This window comes from Cyprinodon variegatus, unplaced genomic scaffold (assembly GCF_000732505.1).
Source record: "Cyprinodon variegatus isolate N-32 unplaced genomic scaffold, C_variegatus-1.0 Scaffold409, whole genome shotgun sequence".
In the NCBI taxonomy this organism is placed as follows: Eukaryota; Metazoa; Chordata; class Actinopteri; order Cyprinodontiformes; family Cyprinodontidae; genus Cyprinodon; species Cyprinodon variegatus.
Genome location: NW_015150862.1, coordinates 35188 through 61494, shown reverse-complemented (window position 1 = coordinate 61494; position 26307 = coordinate 35188). Strand labels below are relative to the sequence as shown.

The 26307-nt window shown below is 39.8% G+C and overlaps 1 protein-coding gene across 1 annotated transcript; it reads left to right on the top strand.

The window, feature by feature from the left end:
• The first annotated feature begins 3775 nt into the window (after positions 1-3775).
• On the top strand, positions 3776-23508 carry ism1 (isthmin 1, angiogenesis inhibitor). The gene is made up of 6 exons (XM_015387972.1): positions 3776-4498; positions 13670-13888; positions 19292-19535; positions 21940-22083; positions 22179-22268; positions 22496-23508. The coding sequence occupies exons 1-6, from the start codon at positions 4361-4363 to the stop codon at positions 23011-23013; spliced, it is 1353 nt and encodes a 450-aa protein (XP_015243458.1). The 5' UTR covers positions 3776-4360; the 3' UTR covers positions 23014-23508.
• The last annotated feature ends 2799 nt before the right edge of the window (positions 23509-26307 follow it).

The window sequence follows — 26307 nt, the reverse complement described above, 5'->3', positions numbered from 1 at the left end:
AAGTGGAAACAAAAGTTGATCACCACCCATGAAACTATTATTACTTCATCCTATATAGGTTAACCTTATTACTATCTTCCATACTGATTGAAAAAAGTGTTGTTTTTTTAGCTGCACTCCTTCAAATTACAACGATTATTGCACCGCACAAAATAGATTACTTATTTTTAAACTTCAGCAGTCAGTGTGCATCCATCGCAGGTTTTGTATCACTTTAATCACCATAATCGTGTCTGTCTCATTGCTATTAGTTCATTTGTCACATCACTTTGCATCGCTGGCAATCCAGAACGTAGCTCCACATAGGGAAAACATGTCAATCAAACTCCTATGTTGCTGGAATCGTGGTTAGTGTAAACGGCGTTCCTGTGCTGGCATTGAATGAAACACTAGGCATGTTTACCTTGAAAGTATAGAGGATGATCTTTTATTTGCAGGTGGATCATCTAAATAAGTTGTCCTCCTAATATGTCGCTCATTCTGGTAATGTGTTTATGTAAGGCCGTTAGCATCATTTTCTGTGTATGATCACTTTCAGGAGGTGAGCTACGGTTTCAGACAGTCATTGAAGCTCACCTTTCTCACCGAGGTTCTTTGAAAATGGCAGAGGGTTGTAAGAGAAAAAGTGTCTACAAAGTGTATGTAAAGAAGAGAAAGTCCTCAGAAGAGGCAGATATATCCTGGAATGCTTTGCGCAGAGAGCTCTCCTCGCAAAGCATTATGGGATTTTCACACTTCCTTTCAAGATTTCTCCGTCAGCAACTCACAATAAAAGCACAAGTGAAATGTGACACTACAGACTACTGCTGAATTGTTCTCTATTCACACAACAGCTTGGGGAGACCATTCATTTTTAGAAAAGCCCCAGAAGCTTAGAGAAAGTAGTCCACCTTGGTTCATCCAGATCCGCGCCTGGATGACGGTTGGTTTCAGAGGTATTTCTTTGCCGATCTACCCGTGCAGAAAGCACCGATGTGGGGGAGAGGCAGCGACAGACCGGGGTCTGTGCTAGAGGTAAGGGAGGAAGAGGAGCAGTCCCTCTAGGACTGCTTAAAACTGCTTTTTTAAACCCATCTAAAAATGCATTCCTTATCTCATATATGATTTCTTCCATTACTAGGTAATACAACTATCTACATTTAAAATATTCAATTTTAAATGAAAAAAGCTTTGCCTTGGATGTGCTTCTATAACCTATGTCACAGTCACAGCCAGTCCCCGATTGGTTGCAGTGACACAATTTCATAGAAAGGTTCAACTTCAGTAGCCACACCACTCCGTCCTCTCCATGCCGCTGTTTGACAACACTTTAGTTCTATCGAGTAGCTGCAGGTGAGAGCAGAGTAGTGAACACCATCCCCACATGGGATTCACCACTGGCTGCTTTCCCGTGCAGTTTCCATAGGGATACTATCTAAATCCACTAGCCTCACCACGGACACCGCACTCGGTCTAAATGCACCTTAAGAGTAGGGACATTTCTCTTTATAAAAAGAAAAGAATTTTCTTTTAACCAGGTTATGCTTTCACGTGAAGCTTTCTTTCTGAAAATAACTTTTGTATCCCTACAGTTTCTATTCTTATTGTCGTTCACCGCACCCTAACTTCCAGGTACTCAACTAGACATGGAGCTAGTGATATTATACGTTTATGGACAGAAAGACATTTCATACTCTGTCGTTCGGTTAGTTAGTTTCACCATACCAAACAAATTAACACCTAATAAAGTAAACAGGGCTGCACGTGGTACAGTTGGTAGAAATGTTGCCTTGCAGCAAGAAGGTCCTGGGTTTGATTTCCGGCCATGCATGGAGTTTATATGTTCTCCCCGTGCATACCTGGGTTATCTTCAGGTACTTCATCTTCTTCTCACAGTCCAAAAACATTACGTCCTCTATAAATTGTCCATAGGTGTGTGCATGGTTGCATGTCTCTGCGTTGGCCTGTGATAGACTGCTGACACCCTGTCCAGAGTGTACCCTGCCTTTCATCCATAGACAGTGGGAGACAGGCATTAGGCCCACCTCGACCCTGATGGATGAAGCAGGAGAAGATGAGTGGATCAAATAAACAATGAATAAAGCTATGCCTAAAAATAGTCATAAGTAAAGCAGGTCTAGAATAGACTATATTTTGTTTGTTTTATCTAAAACACTTCTGGTCTCTATTAAAACATAATGTAGAAGGAAGAAATAGCAAGAAAGCCTCCACTCTCCCTGCAAAATGTGCAAGGGGGGCAGAAGGAACAATGACCCTCTGGAACCTACCTAAAGCCCAGCGTACAAGGTGCAATTTTCGGGGCGATTTTCCAGTCCTGCGAGAATCGGCCCTACTTTCAGCCTGATCGTGAGTGTCGTAGTGTACAGGGGGTTACAAGCAGCGATCAGCCTCTCACAACCACCTCCCGATCAGGAATCGTGAGGTCGGGAGAATATCAAACATGTTTGATTTTCTCCCGACAGTCGTGGGCAAATCGCTCCATGCGCATGCGCAACCGAGGATTCTCCTTTTTCTTTTTTCTCTAAGATGTAAACACAGCAGCGTGGCAGGGATGCAATGAGTGAAATGCAGTTCTGTCTGTAGAATTGACAGACCGTAGTAGCCATGTTTGCTCAGCCATTACTTTGTCCAAATACATTGTTGCCTTTTCTTTTTAAGGCTTTCAGTGCAAAAATGCACAAATTGAAACTATAGTGAGCTTCATATTCCTTTTCTGTTTGTTTGGCTTCTAGATAGACCTGTCAGAGGTGCTCCATCTCACTGCGGAGCTGAGTCCGACGTGGTTTTTAGTCGTACAGTGTGAGCAGGTAGATCGCATCAGAGCGCCGGGCCGAAACACACTGTACGACTAAACCCTGCGATTAGTCGTACAGTGTGAGCAGCAGCTGCGTGCAACGACTGAAAAAAAAATTGCACAGTGTACACAGGGCTTTAGCACCACACTGTTGTTGCAGCTGGTCAGACATGGCTCTCATCTTAACTCCAGTGGTGCTTAACATCTTGGCCTTGATTTTTGTCACCAAACTGGAAATAGTTATTGCATCATAATGTAAAATTGATTCATGAGTAATGTTCATTGAGCTAGATTCCATTTTCTTATTCTAAGAATTTCTAATTATGCCTATTTCCATTTAAGGGCCTACCCTGGGGAGGGTATTTCCAGGGACCGTCCCTGCATGTTTGTTATTTCGCATCTGAAGGTGCAAAAGTTCAGTCAAATGGGTGGGTTTTATCTGTGCAGGATCTGTAAATGGCCCCCCCACGCTGAGGCAGCAGCATCCCTACTAGATGCATACTTGATCGGATGGGCTGTCCTTTGAAGGGGGACAATAAAACACCTCGCAGCGGTTAAATCACATTATGCACCATTTGTCATTCTTAAGCGAAGTGTCACCACTCTCTTCCGCTGTTGCTCTACTGTCCTGTAGGTGGGTTGGAGAGATGGACCTCCTGGTGTTATTCTCAGACCCCCTTCACACAGTCTAAAGTTGCTTCATTCATTTCTCTAAGGAGGGGATCCAGAATTTAAAAGCACATTTTGATCTTTTTTTATTCCAGGACTGAGAATAAGTTGGAGTGGGCAAGCGATCCTCTTGATCTTTCATCAGAATAAGTGGAAATTGAAGCCAGCTGTACCTCAGTTTGATGAGGAGCGCGTTCAAAGGGATGAAAGAGTTAATCAGAGGGGAGGGCGCGCGCGCATGGGGGGTGGTTTGGTATAAAAGCGGCTCCAGGACGCACAACAACACCAGCGTGCGTCCACCTTGTTTTCTCCTGCAGGTTTCTTCAGTCCTGTGAGGTGAGCCCTGTGCTGACCGTGGAGTCTCTGCTGCTACCTGCGCTTGTAGATCAAAGACTTTCTCTGTGGATTATGCCACGCAGAATGCGGACGATGCGGAAAGTTGCGCATGAAGTGGAAAAGTGAGGCAAACCTGTAGCATGGAGCTGGAAATGCGGCGAGGCAGAGCAGCTGCCTGAGCTGGGAGATCTGAGGCTGCATTACTCCCCACAGGCTGCAGCCCTCCTTCAACCCATCCGGTTGTTTACTCATTCTGCCTACATCGAGTTTTTCTGATTAGAAATCACAGGAGAATTTGTTTGCTTTAGAAAACAAACACTGGATCCAATTTCATCCTCAATTCCTTGCGTTCTCTGACTGCATCTCCGCTTCGACTCGTTTTTTCCCTTTTCTTTTCTTTCTTTTTTTTTTTTTCTTTTTGCACCTCTTATTCCCGAAGTGGCTCCGAAGTGGTGTTGCGGCTCCTCGTCCCCGGCGGATCCGGAGATTGGAGTCTCTGCACCGGGAGGAGTCGGAGCTCCGGGCTCAGGACGCGCTCCAAAGAGCGGCCGCGTTAAGAGGATGGTGCGGCTGGCGGCGGAACTCCTGCTGCTCCTGGGACTTCTCCTCCTTACTTTACACATCACAGTGCTGCGGAGCAGCCCGCTGCCTCAAGGAAATGTTACTGCCAGCTTGGATCAGGAAACGACTCCTAAAGAGGTGAGTTTGGGAAACTGTTGCCTTGAAGCAGAATTTGATATATAATGAAAAGACTGTAAGGGGCTTAAAGCAGAGTGTGATTTGCGGGGCCAAGTGCTCTGGGACCCATGATCCTGGATACAACACCTTAAAACGACTTTCTCACATTTTATGTCTGTATTTTTAATTAATCTTTTTCAATAAAACAAGTTTCAGATTGTAGATGTTTATAAGTAAATAAAGATCCAAATTGATGCCATCTTTGGCTCGAAAATTTACTGTCAAGTGTTTGTGAAAGCTACCAATGAGTCTTACATTGCTGCAAAAAACCTTTTATGGAGGGTTTCCACCAGGATAAGACTGTTTAACGCTTACTAAACCCTCACTATCAAGTAGAACAGATTACTTTGACTAGGCCACTGCTTTTTTAAATGTTTTCCTTCATTTGAATAAGCTGGTGTGCTTTTACTATTGTCTCAATGCATAATCCACATGTGCTTGAGATTTGGATCCACAAACTAATAGTCAGTGTTTTTAACTTCATAGGAGAATTCCCAAGTTCAGTATCAGGAGTCACCCAGCCCTGGGTCCAATAAAGCTCCAGATCATCACACTTCCACCTCTGTGTTTCAGTGACAGTATGATTTTCATAAGAAACATTGATCACAGACTATTTTTTCCCAAAATCTTGCGTCATCATGATTTTTGGATAAAGTGAGAAAAGCCTTTGTAATTGATTAAATGATGGTGAGGCCAGCAGAGATTTAGATGTTCTAGGTTTTTCAGTGACCTTCTGGATGAATTGTAAACACACTACAGGAGGAACTTTGGTTGGTCGGTCAATTGTTGGAAGATTCTTCATGGTTCGGTGATATTTAGGTTCGGTGTTATCAGCATCCCCTTTCGTTTGCCTGAATCCTAGAGCCTTTGTTTTCATTTCAATAGTAAAATATTTAACTTGCCTTCTTTTTAATCTGTTCTTTAAGTTAAGATGTTAATTTTAACATATTTTTAATGTATTTTGGCCTACTTTCTATTGTCGGAGAGGTTTGATTTAGGTTATTTCTTGTTTTTACAGGTATAGCAGCAAATCTGCAGGGTTGGGTTGTAAAACTGAAATCGGGGCATAAAAAAAGAAGTGATTGATCTATTTCATATTGGGGCCATTACTTCTCTCCATAGAGCCATGGTTTTTATATAGTTTTATTATCTAGTAATTATTTGTGAACTGCATTTTGTATTCAAACAGGAAATAATTTTTTATGATTTAAAAAAACACTATATGAAATGTTTAAGATGTGTAAAAAATATTAACATCAAAGATAAAGAAAATGATAAAACATACAGATATTTAATTAGGACTCGCCATTAAACAATGACATTTATATATTTACAAATGGTACATGTATCCGGTTGTTTCAGTTAAATAAATAAACAGTTTAAAATCTCAAAATCAGATGGTTTGAGTTCTTTAACTTGTGTCAGAGTTCCAGTAGTCCTTTGGGTCCTCGGAAGGTTTTGGTGACTTTTTACAGCAGCTTAGTTTAGTTTGGGTATACTTCTCTGATGGGTTAAATAAAGCCTTCAATCTGTGAAGAAGGCTCCCTGGAGTCTCTGGGGACTGATGTACTTACCCAAAAGGATACCCCCTGGAATGATGGTGAACCTTGAGAGGGACAGAAGATGATCCGGGGTCAGAGATCAGCCCACTCACAACAGACACACCTCCTATTGTCAAGGAGTTGAATGCTAGCTGCAGGCACTTATCTGTCATCAAAGGCTCATCACTGTCATCCAACCCCTTACTTAATAAGGCAGAGGATCAGAGCTGAACCACAGATTGTGCCCGTTTCCTGTTAAGATTTCCTGATGTGTTTGCAGAACACTTCGCCATAAACCAAACTTCCTCCCAGTTCAGACGTGAGGCAAGGGATGTTTTTCTTTTCCTTTCTTTTGTTTGTCAAATTATGGTTGCTTACAGAAACATAAAGGAAATTGAATTAAGAGCACCAAAGTGAAATGAAAAAATAACAATTAAGGAGAAAGAAACTGTAAAATAATTTTTTTTGTATTGCAATCCTGTAGTGGCTAGAACAGACATAGTGATCATTCTCCACATGCAGGAGGAGTCAGTGCGGTAAATGACTCAATGCAATCAACTGTGTTTCCTTAGATTAAATACCTTTAACCAATCTAACTGATCTGATTTAATAGTCTCTCTAAATTGCATTTTGTGAATCATATTAATAAATCAAAGAAATGTGGTGAAAACATCACACAGATGGCAGCAGGACTTTCAATACTCCCTAATCTGATCTGAGCAAGAGGGATCTTAAATAGTGAATAAAATGGCCTCAGAGTGGAGCCCTGTGGAACACCGCCCATGTCATTATTGTTAGCTCAGAATTTAAGTGCAAAAAACCCAGAAAGTTGTCTTTGTCTTTACAGTAGTAGGGATTTTATATCCTTTAACGTTTGCACAATGCATTCCAATAAAAGAATGGGGTTATGTGCCATAACAGCATTCAGAAGAGCAACATTTGTCAGCATGACACCACTTGAAACTTGTTTAATGGCTTAACAGCTCATTTTAACATCAGCATGATGCAGGCATACTTCAACTAAGCCATACAGTAAATCCTGACCAAATGCTTATGATGGGTTTGGGATCAACAGGATTTTTCAGAAAGTGTTAAAGGGATAGTTCAGGATTCTAAAAGGGAGGGTGTGTTACAGTCTCATGAAAAGTTTTACCTGCCCCAGCTGATTTTCTTTGTGTCGTCCTTTAATATAAATCAATATTATTATTAAAAAATGACAATAAAATGGGGAAAATAATTAACGGGGAGGTTTTCCCAACAATTTTCCTGTTTCATGCAGTGAGAGGAGAAAATATGTAATTCCAGTTACAATAAATGTTGTTGAAATGACAAAAGAACATGAATGTGTAAAAGGAAAAAAAAAAAATGCAATTTAGATGACTTGCATCATGCTGTAGGAATTTCCAATGGATAATTACTCTGACCAGAAATGCATTACATACTTTGTTCTCTACATTTTTCATTCAGGTATTGTAGCTCCATCTCCTAATAGGTAATCAATGGGCTGTCTGTAGATGCTTGATCAATACGTGACATGCAGTTAGGGGAGGTCATCATAACAATTACCACTCTACTGTCCTATAGTTTTATTTTTCTATATGAAATTAAGATTCTCTTTGGTCAAAATAACTGAAATGACACATTGCCCATTCAAATACGTGGAAGAAATTAAGGTGAAGCAGTGAATGTCTGTGCCTCAGGTCTGGTCGCCAGTGGCGGTTCTAGACCAAATATACAGGGGGCACCGAAAAAAAAAAAAAAAAACGGAGGAAAAAACTGTTATCTTAGCATGACTGAGGCTAAAAGAGCAACAATTTAATTTTTGAAACATATTTATATTGTGAATTCTGTCTTTGGTACAGGGGCGCTAACAAAGGCCAGGACTTATTCTACAGGTGCACTAGCCCTTTGTTGGCCCCTGTCTAGAACCGCCCATGCTGGGGGCACTGGTGTCTGGGGCTTGTCCATAGCTGATCTTTTCTTTTATCACCAACCTATATTTTGATTACAAAACATGCAGATATTCTGTATTCTGTTCTATATCTTAAATTAATTTGTGATATATTTGAATTGAACAGGTGTGGCAGAAAGTATCGTACTGCACTGAGGTTGCAGTGCTGGGTACCATAAGCACAGGCTGTTTATAAGTGCACATTGCTGCATACTCTTCAGATACAGAGGGCTGGGCAGTTTTCACTTAGGCAAATGTAAATTGGTCTACCTAGATGAAATATTATGGTTTTTCAGTCACAACAGGAGGCTTTAGAGAGAGGAAGTGCATGGGACACCCCCAAAGAAATGCAGGAGCTGCACCGATTGACTTATAATTGAATGGGAAGCATAGACTGAACACCAGAGACACAAATTGTGTGTCAGGAGGTTTTTAAAACACTAAATCAAACTTAAAATTAACTGTCAAACTAAACTGAGATCCAGAAATGGCAAAAAAAAAAGCGTTCTTTAAGCATTATTAAAATCTATAATTTAAAATGTTTGCTTAAATCCTGACAGAAAAGTGTTCCCTTTAACTCGTCCTCTGCATGTGCCATTTAGTTTTGGATGTGTTTATTTTTCGGAGTGTCATAACACCCATTTTTATCTACGATGAGTCGATCTTTTCAAACATTTTTAATGTTTCCTTTATAATGCAGGAAGGAGCATGCCTCAACAGGGAAACTTCTGTCAACATGACACTCCTTGAGACGTGTTTAACTGCTTAACTGCCCATTTCAACATAAGCAAGCTAATGTACTTGTATGGACAGACACACACCAATTCCTCAATACAGCAGCCTCAGGTTCAATTGCTGGCCTTCGATTTCTGACCCTTTCCTGTCGACTGATCTGTTAACTAGTGGCCAGTGGTGCAAAAAATGAAATATAAAGCAAGAAATCCTGACTTGATTTTGGGCATTTTTCAATTGCTTGTCTGTCTGGAAAGTATTTAAATAACTTTTTCCAATTGAAAAATAATAAAGGAGAAATAGCTATTAAAATATTTTAAATCAAAGAAATATAAAAACCTAATACAAGAAGTAGGGTATTTTTTTATTATTACCATTCTTATTGCTATCAATGACTGAGGTACACATTTTGCAAGTCTGTGTTTTCCTGGATGTGAGGCCATGCGAAGCTTAGGAGGTATTCCTGGAATTTAGGGAATATTTGTCATTCAGCCAAATGTTGGATTGGATGAGCAGGAAGAGGAGCAGCAGGGAGTTCATGCTGAGAAATCAAAGGAGGGATTCTGAACTCTCCATCCAAAGTTCAACATCCTCTATTTAAATATTTATAAGCCTTTTTTTTTTTTAACAAACTCACAGAAAGACTAGATAAGCTAACTCCTGCTAAACAGACGTTATGTCATTCTTTAAACATACTTGTCACACCTCAGGGCATGCATTGTCATCCCAAGGTGTCATGTTAACGATGCAGCTGTCTGCAGACAAAATGTCCTTCCTGATGCATATGTCGCCTCTTTTAACAATTATTTAAATTATATATCCTCCAGTTTGTCAAATACATGTTTTTATTCACCATTTGCTGAAATGCTGAAAAGCATGTGGTGCCATGTAGTGCCTTCATTTCCTGCCAGCTTCCCTGGGGGGAAGAACTCCTGACTGGCTCCCAATTGAAATTGGAGTCATGGCCCTTTAAGGAGCGACAGACAATGTTAAAGAAAAAGGGAGGAAGCGGGAAAAGAGGAAGAAATACTGTGAGGAGGGGGATTGTGTGTGTGCAAGTGTTCATTCATGCCTTTTGGAGAAGGAGTGGGTGGGGGTAGGCATCCTGGGAGGCCCCAGATGAGCGGAGGACCGGTTTGTCACTTTTGATCTCCAAATTAAAGCCTGTTTTTTTTTTTTTTACACGTGAGCGATACGAACTTTAAAGTAGGCTGCCATCAAAGCTGCCTTTTATTTAACATTTAAATGGCTTTTCCCTTTGCTCTTGCTCTTATTAGATTAAACAACTTGTTTTTTTTCTATTAATTTGCATCTTAAATTGTTCCAATAGTAAGGAGGATGAAGATTTGAAGACATTTTTAGGTTCTTAGGTTTTTGCTCAACCATTGATCAATAGTATCAGCTTTCCATGAATGGAGATTTTTTTTTCTAATTTTCATTCAAAATGTTCTGCTGCTGTCATGATTTAAATTAAAAACACGAGGGCTGTTTGTTTCCTAAATCTTTAATTCAGAGCCAAAATGGTAACAGATGACGAGGATAAAAGTTTAAAAGCAGGTCAGTTTTAATTGATTTGATTTTGAAGTCTTATGTTTTTAATTGTCTTTGGAAAAGAATTTCACCAAATTGCCCTTTTTCATCACTGGTGGTCCACAGATTAGACGAATTACATTGTCAACACATATTCTCTGTACTGCTTTGATGCAGCTTATATAATATACAGCTTCTGTCTCTTTGTTTACCACAAAGTTAGAACAAATTTAATCTAAAGAGTTATTATCAGATCAAATTTTTTACCTGTCTTTTACAAAATTGAAATAGGTTTCATTTACATTCAGTCCAATCCAGTCATTTATTTTGCGTTTTGAGTTCTGATTATTATACAATACAGCAACATTTAGTACATCTGAGGAAGCAGAGCCAACTAATTAGGTCTGACAGTGCAGCATTGCCTAAGCAAGTATGTGGTGACAGTGGAAAGGAACCTCTCTTCTCTTAGAGGGAAATGAGAAGCCATCTGCTGCATATGGCTGTTTCCTTATACATAAGGAAAAACATGGAGGAAATTATTTAAACCCTTAATAGGTTGTGTCAGAACATCCACCCTAACCCCTAAATCCCTCAATCACTAGAGCGGAAACTATATAGTGGACTTTATAGTTAACTCAATTAACTGACCCTTCGGACAGATGATCACTACTTTTCACTCCCCTTTGTTCACATAACTCTACCTCCCCACATTGTGCATGCATCATCTTTACCTGTCTCTGTCACAACAAGTCCCATGAGGCCTTCAGGGACAGCTCTCACAAAGTATTCTGAGATATCTACTTGTCTAGTGACCATAGATGATCACTACTTTTCAAGGTGCATTGTGGGAAATTTCAAGCCCACTACTTTTTTGTCCACTAGACGCTCAGACACAAATTAAAATGGTGTAACGACTATATAGTGCCCTATATAGTGATAAGGGTGGACATTCGGACACAGCCTATAGTCTCAATAACAGGTGTGTCCAGAAGAGATGCACCTGAATACTGAACCTTTATTACTGTAAAGAACTAAATAGAAAACGCACACTATGTTGAAACAATAGCTATTTCAATAGGCTCCTATAGAGATAGACAGCTAAATACAGAGTGGATGGAAAAGGAGTACTTTCTACGTAGATAAAAAAAAAACCTGAGAGAACAAAGTTCATGGCAGCAATAACACTCATTGATATTTTTTCAGAAAAGAGACCCAATATAGAAGGTTGAAGCCAGGAGTTCTTTCTATGCAGCCACGCGGTGTTATAAAAGAAAAGTGTGTTCTGATGGTGCATAGTTTTATAAATATTGGGGTTGTACGCCTACATCTTATTGGCATACATTCACTTTTAGTTTGAATCCTACAGTATTTTATAAATGAGACCCCTGACAGCTTATTGCTGATTGACAAAGCTTTCAGCCACAGCACTGCCAATCAGCTGGCTGAAAGAAAGCTACCACCTTTTCTTTATTACATGACAAACAGTCACTTTAAAAGTTACCAGATTTAAGTGGGAATGATTTTGACTGTATTCTCTATTTAGAATTAATTAAATCAGAGTTTAAAAAGGAGATAGTCTTACAGTTGTTCTAATTTTATTTTCACAAGGTTATCAGAAAGGTTCTTTATCAAAATTAACACTGTTGGTGACAAGGTCCCCTAATTGTTCTGCAAAGAATGGAAAGACTAGATGCTTTAGGAAGTGATTATTCTGCCATAAACTTTATTTCACACTTTCTGTACTATTTTTATTGAATCTATGCTACATATTTTATGATTTCCTGTGGAATTAGAATTGTATAATTATTTTTATTTAGTTTTTTTACTGTAAGATGTGGATTCTAACTGAAATGGCCCTAAAATGTGATATTGTACCACACATATCTTATTTATTCTTCTCTTAAATTGTATATTACTAATGCAATCATTTATAAGCTTATTAGAGCAGACTACATAGATTATGCACCTGTTTTTGTATTATGCCACTTTATGTTTGCATTTAGGTTGTAATTATACCTGTGAAGGCTATGTCTCGGCTGCTCCCTCAGCGGAGCTCGCTTACAGCCATGGAGTGAAATCTGAAGACTGGGAACATGAAAGGCAAGGTTATCACATGGGCATCTCAAAGTCCACGTACTTCTGTTTGAAGCAGGAAAAGTTCTGTAATGTTCGTGTAAAGAGCAGATAGCCGAACCACAAATTGATTTCCCGAAATCTTTTTCTTTTTACACAACTCTTAGCCATAAGAGTTTGGTTTTGGATGTAACACAACAAGGGTTTCGACTGGAATCGGCTTATATCATTTTTTTTCACCACAAATATTATAATTCAGTACATAAATCCTCATAAACAACTCGTTCCCTTATCTAGATTAAAAGCTCTTTGCTTTAATTAGGGGTTTCAGGAAAACTCCCATTGCTTTTTTAAACGTACACAAGAAATTCTTTAACATCCACCACATTATCGCATTAACTCCGTCTGAGAAACTCCTAAATAGAAGCTACATGTACATTTATAATCCCCGCTCCCTTGCTGTGCAGCTCCATTTACAGCGTCCGTTTAGCCCCAGAGTGCACCTTGGCTCCACACAAACGGCTCCAGTGGGGGCTTTTATGCCCGCCACAATGTGGCTGGGCTGACACTTTGTCTGTGACAGGCCACCGCAACCGTGAAGCACCGCTTCCATATTCTCTGGCCTTCGTCTGGCCACAAAAAAACACTGGGAAGGGGGGGTGAAAAACAAGAAGCATGATTGATGCTTTGCTTTGATCTTATTTTCTACCACCCCAGAATGGATGATTGCAGACTACTTATAGCTGTCTGTCCAATTTAGGAATAATTGTTCCTTCTGTGCATACCTGATTGAGGACATATGCTTTAGCTGTCATTATGGGATGGATTTACAACACTCCTGTCAGAAGACCAAATGTTTTTCTCTTTTCACGAGGGCAGGTATAATTATTTTGCAATATTTGCTTAGGTTCTCCGTATAGCACGGCAGCAAAACCATTACCCTTACACAGCCTTTTTTAGCTGGCAATACAGTAGGACAAGCTATATATAGAGAGAGGTACACAACATATTACTATGGTAAAGCTGCAACATACTTTGTCAGTTAAAAAAGGAAAAATACACATTATGGCTGCATATAGAATCTAAATGTAGGCTTCGTACAGACATTGTTTTTATAGAATCAGACTGTTCTTTCTGGGCTCACAGTCCAAGCCACATAGACTTCTGTCACATACTAATTCCAATGTGTCTATAAAAAAATAAAATGTGGCCACATTTTCTTTACCTTCTCAAAAACAGAAAGTTGATGGCTTCTTTAGTTTTTCAAATACACTTGGGTTTATTTGATGTTTTTCTTTTCTTTAGACAAACGCCTTAAATGCAAGAAGAAGCTCATCTTCTCAGCGGACTCCTGAGGACCGGCGGCCTGGTCCAGAACACAGGACAGCCCACCAGCCCTCAACCCTCCCCTGGGTGCAGGGCAGCAGCGTGCACAAGGATGGCCCTGGAGCATTCCTACTGGATTTGAACAATTTTCCAGACCTCTCTAAAGCTGATATCAATAGACAGAACCCCAACATCCAGGTGAGTTGCTCACAGAAATGAACAGCTAGTCTGAGGAAAAAAAATGTGACTTTTACTAATCCAACCTCAGCAAATTTTTCAAGGCTCACATAAATGCTTTTGAAGGAACTTTTTGCCAACTTTCCTTGATCAGTTATTTCCATAGAAACTGATTTTTATACACTGGAGATTGAGATTGGAGGAACAGAGCACCAATTATCTTCCCATTTAAAAACACCCAGACCATTGCAGATTAGTTACTACCATTTTAAAAATGTCATAGCAGTTTATGGAAGCAACGTTTGCATGAAATTCTAAACTGTTCTCATACTTGGTTTGGGTTGTTCCTTAAAGTTTTTCAAGAACAGAATGTTAGGTGGCAGCCTATCATCTTCCTTTTTGAAATATGTACTACAAACACAGCATATCACATACTTTCAATCCATGTGGTAAATAACATTATAATTAGGGAGTGTAAAAATCTATGAAATACCCTTTATTACTAGAATATTATTGTCCGTTGGTTCTGGAGGTTAATGCTAGGCGATCATCCAAGGTAGCCCAAACCAAAGTGAATGTTTACAATCCCTTAAAGCGCTAAAACAGCTCACTGTTGATGGGGAAATAACATTTTGAACCATTTAAACAATCATGTTTGCAGTTGGAAGATATCTACAAAGAGGCTGATGTTTGGATAGAAAGGTTAGATAGGATGCAATGCAGCACTAAAGCTGTCCCGGAGTGAAAAACCTACTAAAAATGAAACAAGGCCAAGTCCTACAGTCAAAGTAGCTCCCCCTTAGTAATGTTAATAAGGCTTAAAATCAATTAAATAACAGCAATTTAAACTTGTGCCATATGGTTGGCTTTTTACATCCAGACCAACAAAAGTGTTTTTTTTCAAGAGGCTAAAGTTACCAGCTTGTCCAATAGGCTGAAAACCAAAGTTGATTTAATTCCCTAACACTCTAATTTCTGAAATGTTATGCCAGGTGTGAATCCTGTTATCATAACATTTGCATAGGGTGGGTACTGACAGATAACCCACTAATAATGTACTTTGTCGTAGGAGAAAATGGCGTTCTATTAAGAGGTCCTGCCTAATGTAAAAATAAGGATATGTAAAAGCCTGTAACATGGCATTTACTTCTTTAGCTGTTGTATTTTTTTCATTTTGTTATCCTGTTTAGGACTTTTAAAATGCCCTCATCTTTGTATGGGTTGGGTATTTACACAGAGGATTACGGTTATTTAAACAGGAAACTAAGATCGGAGGTGTTGCACCACCAATGTTCTTCCTACAAGAAGTAAAGTCAGAGAAGGTGTCTGAATAAATGGAAGGCCAAATTATGGTAGCAGTTTAAGAGCCCTCTGTTGGTGAATATTTCCTGCCTGGATCATTTTTTGTGTAAATCTTCCCCCAAAGAGAACATGACTACAGCTGAATGGTTCCTAAAACCGAGTGAAGCCGTAGAACACAGTGACGTTCTAAGAAGGGATGAAATGAAATCTCTTGGCATGCAATTTTGCATGCACAATAAATTCTTGCAAAACTACGAACCATATGGCAAAGCATGCTTCACTACTGTAACTGTTAAGATTGACTTCCATTCTCTGGAATTGCATTCACTTTTATTTTGAAATATTACAACAAAATAGTCATTAACATTTTGTTTGACAGAGCTGACTAGTAAAGAATGCACATTACAGCTAGTTGACAGCTTTTAGCTACAAAAGTAATGGAGACGCACCCTAAACTTGTAGTTTATGTGACAGCAGTTCAGGAACCTTGAAAAAGAAATGTTAGAATATAGTAATAAACTAAATAATCTTGGCTGTAAGCCTTAAATAAACCTAAAGTTTGCGTCTGCTTTGAAGTTTCCAAAAATGATGGTTTATTTCAAAGTTTTCTAGAAATGTCAACCACTGTTGTGAACCTCTCATTCAGCAAAATCTGGAATATTTTGACTAATCAAATGTGATCATTTGAGCGTCTCAAGTGTTTGTGTTTATCAAAGTTTTATTTAATTGTAAATGAAAAAAAATACAGTTTTCAATGCTTCTCTAAGATACCAAGAGTATTAGAATTAGAGGATCAAAAACAAGCCTGAACCGTTGCATAATTCTATATTACAGATTCCTTAACATTAATATATTTGATCATTGTAAAAGTTCTTTAAAACAAAAAGCTACACCATCTGTTTTCCCTAATATTGTCTTTTCTTGCTCTTGAACCTAATACATTCTATATTTGAATCTCATTAGTTGGATGGTGAAAAACAGTAAAGTCTTGTGCTGAGAGGGTTAGTTAAAGATAAGTTCATCAGGAATTTAGGGAAATATTTGATTTCCTTTTAGGATTGAAAAAAAAGTGTATTTGATTTGAGCGCCATGCTAGGAAACCCCATGGACACAGTGCAGGTTGTTGGAGACAGAAGAAAATTAGCAAAAATAACATTACTTTTCCAACACAGTGCATGAAGCTTTAGACCTGAAGATCTACTTAAAGGAAAGATGGCTGTACCGTAGCTGCACAAAGATTCATCATCACATTTCCAGCCGTAATTACATTTCTGCTGTTAAGTTAGAATAGAAAATCCTTTATTGTCCCACTCCGGGGAAATTTTGGTGTTACAGCAGCAAAAGTAATCACACAAATGTGGACCTTAATAAGTGTATAAAAATAACAGAATAAGTAAAAATGGTGAATAAGAATAATGGTGTACTGTACAGTGTTTTTACAAATATAAATACTTTGCATCTTGAGAATAAATGTTCAATATACTGCTATGGACATTTTTACAGTAATGGATATTTGAAAATGTGCAAAGATGTGCAAAAATAACAGCAGCATGTTATTTAAGTGACCAAGACAGAAACTGTGCAAAAATCAGCATGAATGTAACAACTTATTGTGTTGGAAACAGTGGTGGTTATAAAGTCTTCCAGCTGCTGGGAGGAAGGATCTGTGATAACGCTCCCTGGGGCATTTAGGGTGCAGCACTTTGTCACTGAAGGAGCTCTCCAGTTCAGCAACAGCTTCATTCATGGGGTGGGAGACATTATCCAACAGAGATGTTATTTTGGTTGGGGTACTTTTGTTTGCCATCTCCTGCACTGGGTCCATTTTATTATAAGCAGTCTGTTGCTGTTTTGTATTCATCATTATATATGATGCATAAATCATTCCACTATAGTTTGAGGACTGTACTATTATTATTATTCAGCCTTTCTTGTTACTAGCGACTGATACACCCGCTTTCTCAACTGTTGGACAAGACAGTATTACTGTATTCCACTTTATTCTGTTCTATTTAGTCTTCTTGGTCTCTTAGATTAGCTGTTATTTTCCAACACTGGTTTTAGCTAATGTTTTATGATATAAATGAAGACGATGAAGTTGCTGTATCTAAACTAGGTTATATTAACTCCCTCTAAACTTAAAACAAAGGACCCCTTGAAGTTATCGAACATGTCGAGGAAGACGGAGAAAGTCTGAAGCAGAACGTTGCCCCCTTTTTCTCCCTCTTCCTCTGTTCTTCCATGTCCCCTTTCACACTTCCCGGCTCCCAGTAAAACATAGGAGAGACTCCACGTCAATCATACTGACAGCTGAAAGGCAGAGCCTAACCAACAGAGCCCCACTGCTGCACTAACCCATGTGCAGGAAGATGGACGGTAGCCTTATATAAATGTGTGGCAGGCCCTTGGTCATAAATCCTTCAGTGAAGCAGATGGTTGAATAACGGCTGCCATGTTTAAATCATTCTCCTGTCTAATCCACCAAAGGGGGCTCTTTCCACTTCCGAGGGCATCATCGCTAAATATGAGCATGAACAAAGTGTATTAACATCTCAAGATGTGGGAAGAGAGAAAGCAACCAATTGAACGAGGGTGTGAGGCTGTGGGAGCAAGGCAGGAGGAGGAGGGGGCGTCTTTGATCCTGGGATTCATCTGGCTTTCATGGTCTGGAGGAGGCCGAGTAGCCCTTTGAACTCTCTGTTTAGGTGGAGAGAGCCAGAGAGGTGGGAGGGTGACTGTGGGGCAGGGGTGGTGTCCCCCCTCCTCATATGGGAGGCACATGTGCTGGACAGAAGGGGGGGAGGGGTGATGCTGTGTGCAACAGAAAGGGTCCATATATTGCACCAACTGTTATGGTTTGTTTTTAAGGATAATGTAAGTTTAAATGTTAAAAAACAATATAATAGTAAATATTAAACATCAATTACATTTGGCCTTTCTATTTTTGAAGTTAGACCCACTAACACAGGAAAACATGGGTGATAAGGTCAGTGCTTGCCTGAAGTCTGTCACACTCTGTCACTGTAGGTAGGAAGTAGGTTGTTTGCATGATAAAATGCAAGAAATTTTACTTGAATATGTTAAAGTATACGGCAAGTCCTTTCGCTAGAAAGATAATCAGTCCTAGAAAAGGTGTCTGGACTCTATGGGAGGAAATACGGGAAAGGAAAACCAAATTTTCTTCTAGGATATAAACAAATTGTCTTTGTTGGACATCCTTTTCCTCCACGATGATGAAACATTTAAAAGCTTAGATTTAAGAGAACAAGCATTCAAAAGTTGTGATGTAGTTTTTCAACGCCAAGATACAGTAATTAGCAGCTTGTTTTTTTCAGTGTCTGAGCCAAATTGAGGAGAGAACATTTGACAGCTGAGGCCTTCTCAGTATTTTCACTCACTTTCCAACCAGTTCAGGTGTAGCAATGTCTTCAAATCATATTCTGGGAACAAACGACGCCTTGTTGAAATTTACCTGCTGTTGTAGTGACCTCAAATCTTTATTCCACTATATTACTGTTGTGCAGTTAAACCTCACATTAAGGGAAACAAACTGCTGTTGTGAAGGAATTCAATGTATGGCCTTCTATTTTTTATAAAGTGTTGTGGGTTAGGGACGGGTTAGGGTTGAGAGTTTTTTTTTGTTTTGATAAATAGGAGTCCTAAGGCTCAGGAGTATCAGAGTAACAATAGTGGAGCAAAACATGCCAAAGTCTATCCTAAGTGCTGACAGATTTTTAGTCTTTTACAGTTTTTATAACTAATGGCTATTTGCCAGCATGGTGAATAACAAGCAGACTGGATTCACCACATAGGACCTTTAAAACCCTATTTATGCTGGTTTGTCAGGTCTCTAAGATACTGCTCTCAAACAAAGCTCTCCTGACTTCCCCTGATTAAATAAATCACTACATAAATGTTCACCTTATTAACTCATGGGTAGCCATTATTTTTGCCATGGATGCCCCAGTTTAGCCTCCCAAGCTAAGTGTCATCTTTTTAAATTTTAGCTGCCCTGTGATCACTTCTTTATAGACTTGAAAGTACAAATATGTCATATTGTTTTAACCAATGAGAGTTATGTTCTTAAAAAGAAAGAGTTTAATTCATTTTCTCTTTATACAGGTGACTATTGAGGTGGTAGATGGACTAGAAGGCCATGAACCAGAGAAAGGCCTCCGGAAGGAGAGCAAGCCCAATTGGGCTTCCCCTAACTGGAGAAGCTGGTGGCCTCACACCTCCTCGTCATCATCTCATCAAACCGAGGAGCATGACCGCTCCTATGGGAGGAAAAAAACGGAGGACAGCAATTTTCTCAGGCCATCATCAGACTGGGACAGGAGAGGAAGCAAAGCTCAAACTGAATACGGTAAGACTGACAGCAGGGTGTTTTTTCTCGATATTTTACCAGCTCCAGAGGGGTCTGCTTCCCAGATGGCAACGCTCTGATGTGGAATCTGTAATTTGCAGATTTACTGATTTAGGCAGTCAGTATAATAAGTGCAGTCGTTCTAGGCAAGCCCTCAATAGCCCTTGATTGAAGCCTTTAACGCATTTTAACGAGACGGATTCCACTGTGGTGCAGAGCTAACTGCGTCGCTGCATTTAAGTTCAATCACAGTCGTGGAGCTGGAAGCATCGTTGGGGTCTCAACGGGAATCGAACCACGCTCTCCAAAAGCAAACCTCACCGATAAATCTGCTGTGAAATAATTTACGCTCACTGTCGTACAGTGTGGCCTGCGTTGAAGCATGCCCAAACCAATGCAGTCAAAGAGGAATTTTGGTGTCGTTTTATTCACTTGCACTCAAGTGTTTAGGAGAAAGATGCTAGATATTTAGGAAAACCATAACTCTTTGGCTTATCACTGCGGTTATCTAAATCATTTTCCTGTATTTCACACCACCCTAATGGACCTGGAAAAATTCAATCTGCATTACTGTCATAGTCTTAAACTTAATGATCCACCAATGGGACGATCATTCATCTGATCTGTGGTCTAAGCAATTTTTATTTTTCTTCCAAAATTCATATTTTTGTCTGAGTTGAGGGGCTAGCATGCCTTATATTATTCGAAAAATGGTCATAATGAATGGCAGATGGTAGCAGAGGATGCATAGGATGGTTTGGACTCCAGCCAGAAATACTTGCATCCCAAAATGCCAACATTAATGCTTCTAGGTTATTGAATATGGCTTTTAAAATCTGGATGCATGAGTGATGGTGATGGGACTAGGTATAGACACTGGATTTCCTGTCATTCCATGTTGTATATTGAAATCATGGAGTTCAATATTAAGCATCCATGAGATGTAAACTTTGTTTTGATAAAAAACAAGCATAATTAAAGCTGTGTTAGAAGGATTTTGTAAATTTTTTATTCTAGAATCAAATGCAACATTCAACTCTAGGGCAAACTGAAAGGGTTACGTTATGTTTACTTTTTGTCATTTCCTCCTGCTTGTTTTGGTTCTTTCTTTTTGAGTTTTCGTTGGTTTTATTTCCATTTTTTTGTTATTCTAGTTGTTTTTGGTTGTATTTGAGTTCTTATGTATATCTTATTTACCCTCTGTTGCCCTCTTGTGTCAGTCTCCTTCTCATAGCTCCCTTCTAGATTCTTCTGTCCACACCTGTTCCTCGTCTGCTAATTAGTCCTCCCATTGTTTCTGTCTCCCATATATACACCTCCTGTTCAGTTACTCTTTGCTGTTTCCTTGTCGTTTCTTTGCCTCTGGTGTGTGTTTTCCCTGACTTCTCCTGTATTTCAGTTTTCTGTATTTTGTTATTTTGGATTTTTGCTTCTGTTGTCACCTTTTGGATAGAAACCACTTCACTGCTTCAGTCTCTGCATTATGGTCCTCTTTAAACCTCCATTCAACCTGACACTGCTTTGTACATTAGAAGGAAAACTTTCTCCACTTCTCTGCATATTAGATTCTCAAGACTGAGGTTAAGATTTAGATTTGAAACGTGTCACCCTACTAAGGAATTGAGTTTTATAGAAACAATCACAGTGCCTAACAGAGTCTGGTGTTTGTTTCTTTCCACACAATGTTTTGCCTATGCACCAGAAAGCTTAACTATGGACCCATCTGACAGTGGAGCCTTCTTCTACATGTTTAATATGTCCCCTACTTGGCATGTGGCAAACTGGGGAAAAAGGAAAGACCATTCTTTTTTACAACTCTGATTTTGGTGGGTGGATTTGTGAAGCACATGACTAATAGTCGGATTCTTCCATCAACTCTTCCGTAGTTCCAATCGGCCTCCTTTGCAGCCCCTCTGATTAATGCTGTACTTGCCCGAGCCTGTCAGTTCACATAGCCATGTCTCGGTAGATTTGAAGTTGAGCCACTTTACCAAAGCTCTGGTAGATTTCCAAAGCTATAGATGTTATTTTATGGTCTAAATAACACTTCTGACACATCTGCTGGGATCATTGGTCTTCATCAGGCTGTTTGTCCACCAGTGTTCTATTTAAAAAACTGATGGCTTCACAGAATAGATGCATTTCTACTCAGAATGAACAGACACAGCAGACTGATTGCAAATGACATGAACTCTGAGGGCAATTATATCTGCACTGGATTTTATGGAAGTGTAAAAATAAAGAAACTCTGTGTTATTAGCTAGCAGCTACTTTGTGTGAAGTCTATGGCTGCAGCATTACCAAATGTGAAAAAACACCCCAAACACTTCTGCAGCGTTTTTAACTCCAGCATATAGCCTGCATGTGAAGCATCTTAAATGTCTTTTTTCCCCTCTGATCCCAGACTACATAGATGGAGAAGGAGATTGGAGTAACTGGTCAGCATGCAGTGTTACCTGTGGAAATGGCAACCAGAAGAGAACCAGGTCCTGTGGTTATGCCTGCACGGCCACAGAGTCAAGAACATGTGACATGCCCAGCTGTCCAGGTAGTTTATTGTTTTTTCCAAATACAGATCAAAACAAACCCCACATAATCAGCCTAGTAGTTGTTGATTATTTGTTTTATCCAATGTCCCTGAAGGTTTTGAAGATGCCTTCAAGACAGCAGCTACTGAAGTTAGCCTGTTGGCTGGAAAAAACGAGTTCAATGCCACAGAACTCTTTGGAGTTGGTAAGATTTTGTCCGTGCTTTTATGTTTTTTTTCTTTTAAATTAACCGCCTTTTAGGTGGCTTCTCTTCCACATGCTTACTATTCTGAGAGCTTGAATTTAGGTCTGTTACTGTGCAGCAGGTTAGAAAGGTCACAGCTTTCATCTGCCCACCCTCTGTCTGAATGTTTTTAAAAGCTGCAGCAATGAAATCCTTCTGGACTAAAACTTCAGCGTTATTTCTTCCAGACACAGACAGCTGTGAGCGATGGATGAACTGCAAGAGCGAGTTTTTGAAGAAATACATGACCAAAGTGGCAAACGACCTTCCAAGCTGCCCCTGCTCATACCCAACTGAGGTGGCGTACGGCACTGCGGACGTCCACGACGCCCTAACGCGGCGAGATTTCCGCTGGAAAGACGCCAGCGGCCCGAAAGAGAAGCTGGAGATCTACAAACCAACAGCCCGTTACTGCATCCGCTCAATGCTGACCCTGGAATCGACTACGCTGGCAGCACAGCACTGCTGCTATGACGATAGCATGAAGCTGATCACTCGGGGAAAAGGGGCCGGCACGCCTAACCTCATAAGCACAGAGTTCTCTGCAGACTTGCACTACAAGGTGGATATCTTGCCTTGGATCATCTGCAAAGGAGACTGGAGCCGCTACAACCAGGCCAGGCCGCCTAACAACGGGCAGAAGTGTCCAGAAAATCCTCAGGATGAGGATTATTATAAACAGTTTGAAGAGGCAAGGGAATTCTAGCCCACTGTGCGGGGAAAGGACTAAAATAACACACAGATCAGATTAGACTCAGAGACCCATACATGCTCATAAAAAGCACACTTGCCAGAAACCTGTCAGTTATTTGTTGTTTTTTTTTTGCTTTGGTGACAAGTTTTGTTTCTAAAAGATGCGCCTTTATAATTGTGCTGCAAAATTTTACTCAGAGTTGGTCACAAAAGGGATAAATGTCAAAATATTTTCAAAAAGGGAAAGGTATTATAGAAAAGTCAACGTAGATTGTGTCCGAGTTTGTCTCTGTAGATGTTGCAGGGGCCAAAGAACATAGTGGCTCGATTTTTAATAATGTTCTGTGCAGGTTTTTATCCATTTAAGCTTGTGGGTATTAATATTTAGCATGCACATTTTGTTTTTGTTTATTTACCTCTGTTATAATCTGTCTGTAAGGCAGTTCTTCATTGTAAAAAGCCTGCTTTAGTTTTGTAAAGTATTTATTAAAGTGTAGCTGTGATTGTGGTGGGTGTCTGTGAGTTTGGCCTCTCGTTATCATACTGTTTTTTTTTTTTTTGTCTTTTTTTGTTAATCTAAAATATTCACACCCCCTTAACATTTTATGGGTATTTAACTTTACAGCCATAAACTTTGTATTTTATTGGGATTTTGTATAAATGTATATAGCAACAATTTGCCACAGATTTTCATTTAGATTTCGGTCTGGACTTTAAATGGGCAATTTCAGCACATAATTATACTTTGATGGAAGCTTTTCAATTATATATCTAGATCTAGGATCTAATCCTTTATGGAAGTTACCTCTTAGGCTCCTTTCCAGGTGTTTTGTTGGGGAACAACAGAAAGTAGTCCAACAGGTTCTCTTTGCGTTGCTATGCATTTAAATGTTTCACTTTCTATAAACTGACTCCGTTTTTTTTTTCCTTCTTAAAAAGTATCTTCACAGCATGATGCTGCCACTGCTGTGTTTTAGAATGAGTTGCAGTGATGCATTTATACCAACATTATACAGAGCTGAATACAAGTTTAGGGGATTTTATTAAGCTGGATTTTAGTAAACGGGACTAAATAACTACATACTTTCTAGGTGTTTATTTTTGTAAAGAAAAATACATTTATATGGATCCTTTTTGGATCCTCCTTTAGCTGTCAGCTATGAGGACAACATTCAGAGAAACCATCGTATACATGTTGTTTTTAAAGCAAGGGAACGTATGTGATCATACTGTTTTCTGGTCATGAAAAAGTGACTTCAGTATCACTTTTCCCACATTTTTCAGGTTTATCAGCTGCTGTTAGATTTCTCTCCTGCTGTCAGAAGGAGAATCATCTCCTCTAATCAATTACACTCCTCCACAGAGTTAAGCCAGTGCACAAGACTTCCATTAGTTCCATCTAGAGTGGCTGTCAGGCCAGGCCTTTTGATGAGGCTGTGATATTTCTTCAGAGGGCGAGGAGAGTAAGGTTCCTTTGAATGCGACTCAGATTCTTTCTTTGGCATGTATCCTCAAATTCCTGAGTAATTTCTCAGTGTACACACGCTCCCACACACACCCGCTGCTGCTTGTCCGTAGCGGTGGGGGACCTCTGACCGTTCGCTCTCCACTGAGTGCTGCAGTCATTGTCACACAGAGGAAGCCATTCATGGTGCCCTCATTCCTGCAGTCTCGTGTGCTGCACAGCTGGCTTGGTGCAGGAGCTTGTCTTTATAAACCAGCAGGCCCCGGCACGTTTCACACCCCCAAGAAACTCTGAGCAATCACCCAGTTGCTCAATGTTCATGCAGAACTCTTTATTGAGCATCGTCTCATTCATTTATTCACAACTCTTTTTTTTTCTTCAATGTTCTGACAGAAAATTTAAACAAGAAGTTTCTTTGCAATATATTTTTACCTCACTATCAATGTGTCTTTTTAATTCTGTCTTTTCCCTGAGTTAAAGCGCACTTTATTACAAAGATCTTTATCTTAACACGGTTTGTGCATTTAGAGATCAAAGCGAGGTGTTCACCTTTCATTCTGTAACATTAGCAGCAGGCTAAAATTGACGGCATACTTCCACTCCCCTATGTCTCCCACCCTTACTCAGATTCTCCCCTCGAGGCAGTCTCCTCGTGTCTCCAGAGCAGACAGTTACTCGCGTGCCCTCCTCATTTTTCATCCTTCCGTGCACCCCCGACACTAATGCAACTGGTGCTGTGATTATTACGCAAAGGTACTGACAGGAATACAGATATAAGGTTGGAGAGGGTAACTGGTGTGAAATTGTAGAGGAGGGCAGAGAAAGTGAACGCCAGCCAGAGGAAAGAAACCTTGCAGCTTGGACTGTTTGTGAGGCCTCCCTTCTGTGTTACTATTTCCAGCACTGCGTTCTGGGGTGTTTCAAAGGCTGCACATTAGTGGTGTATTGTCAAGGATCCGAAAGGGCTCATTAAGCATCACTACGATATGCCTTTTGGTATTTTGTCTCTATTTTTGTTATGAGAAGGACATTAAGTCCAGCGTGCTGACATGACTTCTGAGTTTGACAAAGCTTCCCAAGGGATTTCTCGAGGGATGTCTACAGCAGAGGTACAACTCTCTATCTTACAAATTCTACAAATTTTCCCACATTACTGCATCCAATTTAAACTATTTTAAAGGAGTAAATCAACACAAAATAAAGTGTGGTGTTCATTTCCATAGACACCTCATTGTTGTGATATACTTCTAAAAAATCCAGTGTAACATCGCATTAGTAGATCACCTACTTTGTAGAGTCCACGTGTGCATAATGTCTGGATTAGGTTACAATATTCTCTGGAGGAGCTGCATATATCCACAACTCAGGTGACAAAGCAAACATATGAAAGAAGGGACTTTGGAAAGATGAGACGAACCTTTTTGCTGAAAAGCGAACGGTGTGTTAGCACTCTGAACTGACCATCGTTAAAGGTATAGTGGAGGAATTCCACAAATTCTTGAAAAGACCTGCCCTCTCCATTTATTAAAAAATGAATGCACATGCACAACTCTGTACCTGCTCCTGAAGAGGGAACGCCTATTAAATGCGCGCAAGAGAAAGCAAGAGCCCATTTCTCCTGGTGCACGCTCAGTTTAAAAGTTGCTGTTTGCATCGCCCATACAAGCTCACTTTCCAAAAGAAGATTTGTTATTTTTCCACCATGTCCGACTCACCACCGGTAAGTGAAATGAGGACGAGCATGTAGGACGGCCTTACGTGAACATATCACCAGAATGACTGACAATTAGGAGGACCACTTATTTTCATTATCCACCCGGAAAAAGAACAACCCCCACTATA

Excerpts from the sequence above, each read along its gene's own strand:
- ism1 (XM_015387972.1), top strand. The coding sequence starts at position 4,361 with ATGGTGCGGCTGGCGGCGGAACTCCTGCTGCTCCTGGGACTTCTCCTC. Across the intron at positions 13,889-19,291 it reads GACAGAACCCCAACATCCAG|GTGACTATTGAGGTGGTAGA; the intron begins GTGAGTTGCTCA and ends CTCTTTATACAG. Across the intron at positions 22,269-22,495 it reads CACAGAACTCTTTGGAGTTG|ACACAGACAGCTGTGAGCGA; the intron begins GTAAGATTTTGT and ends TATTTCTTCCAG.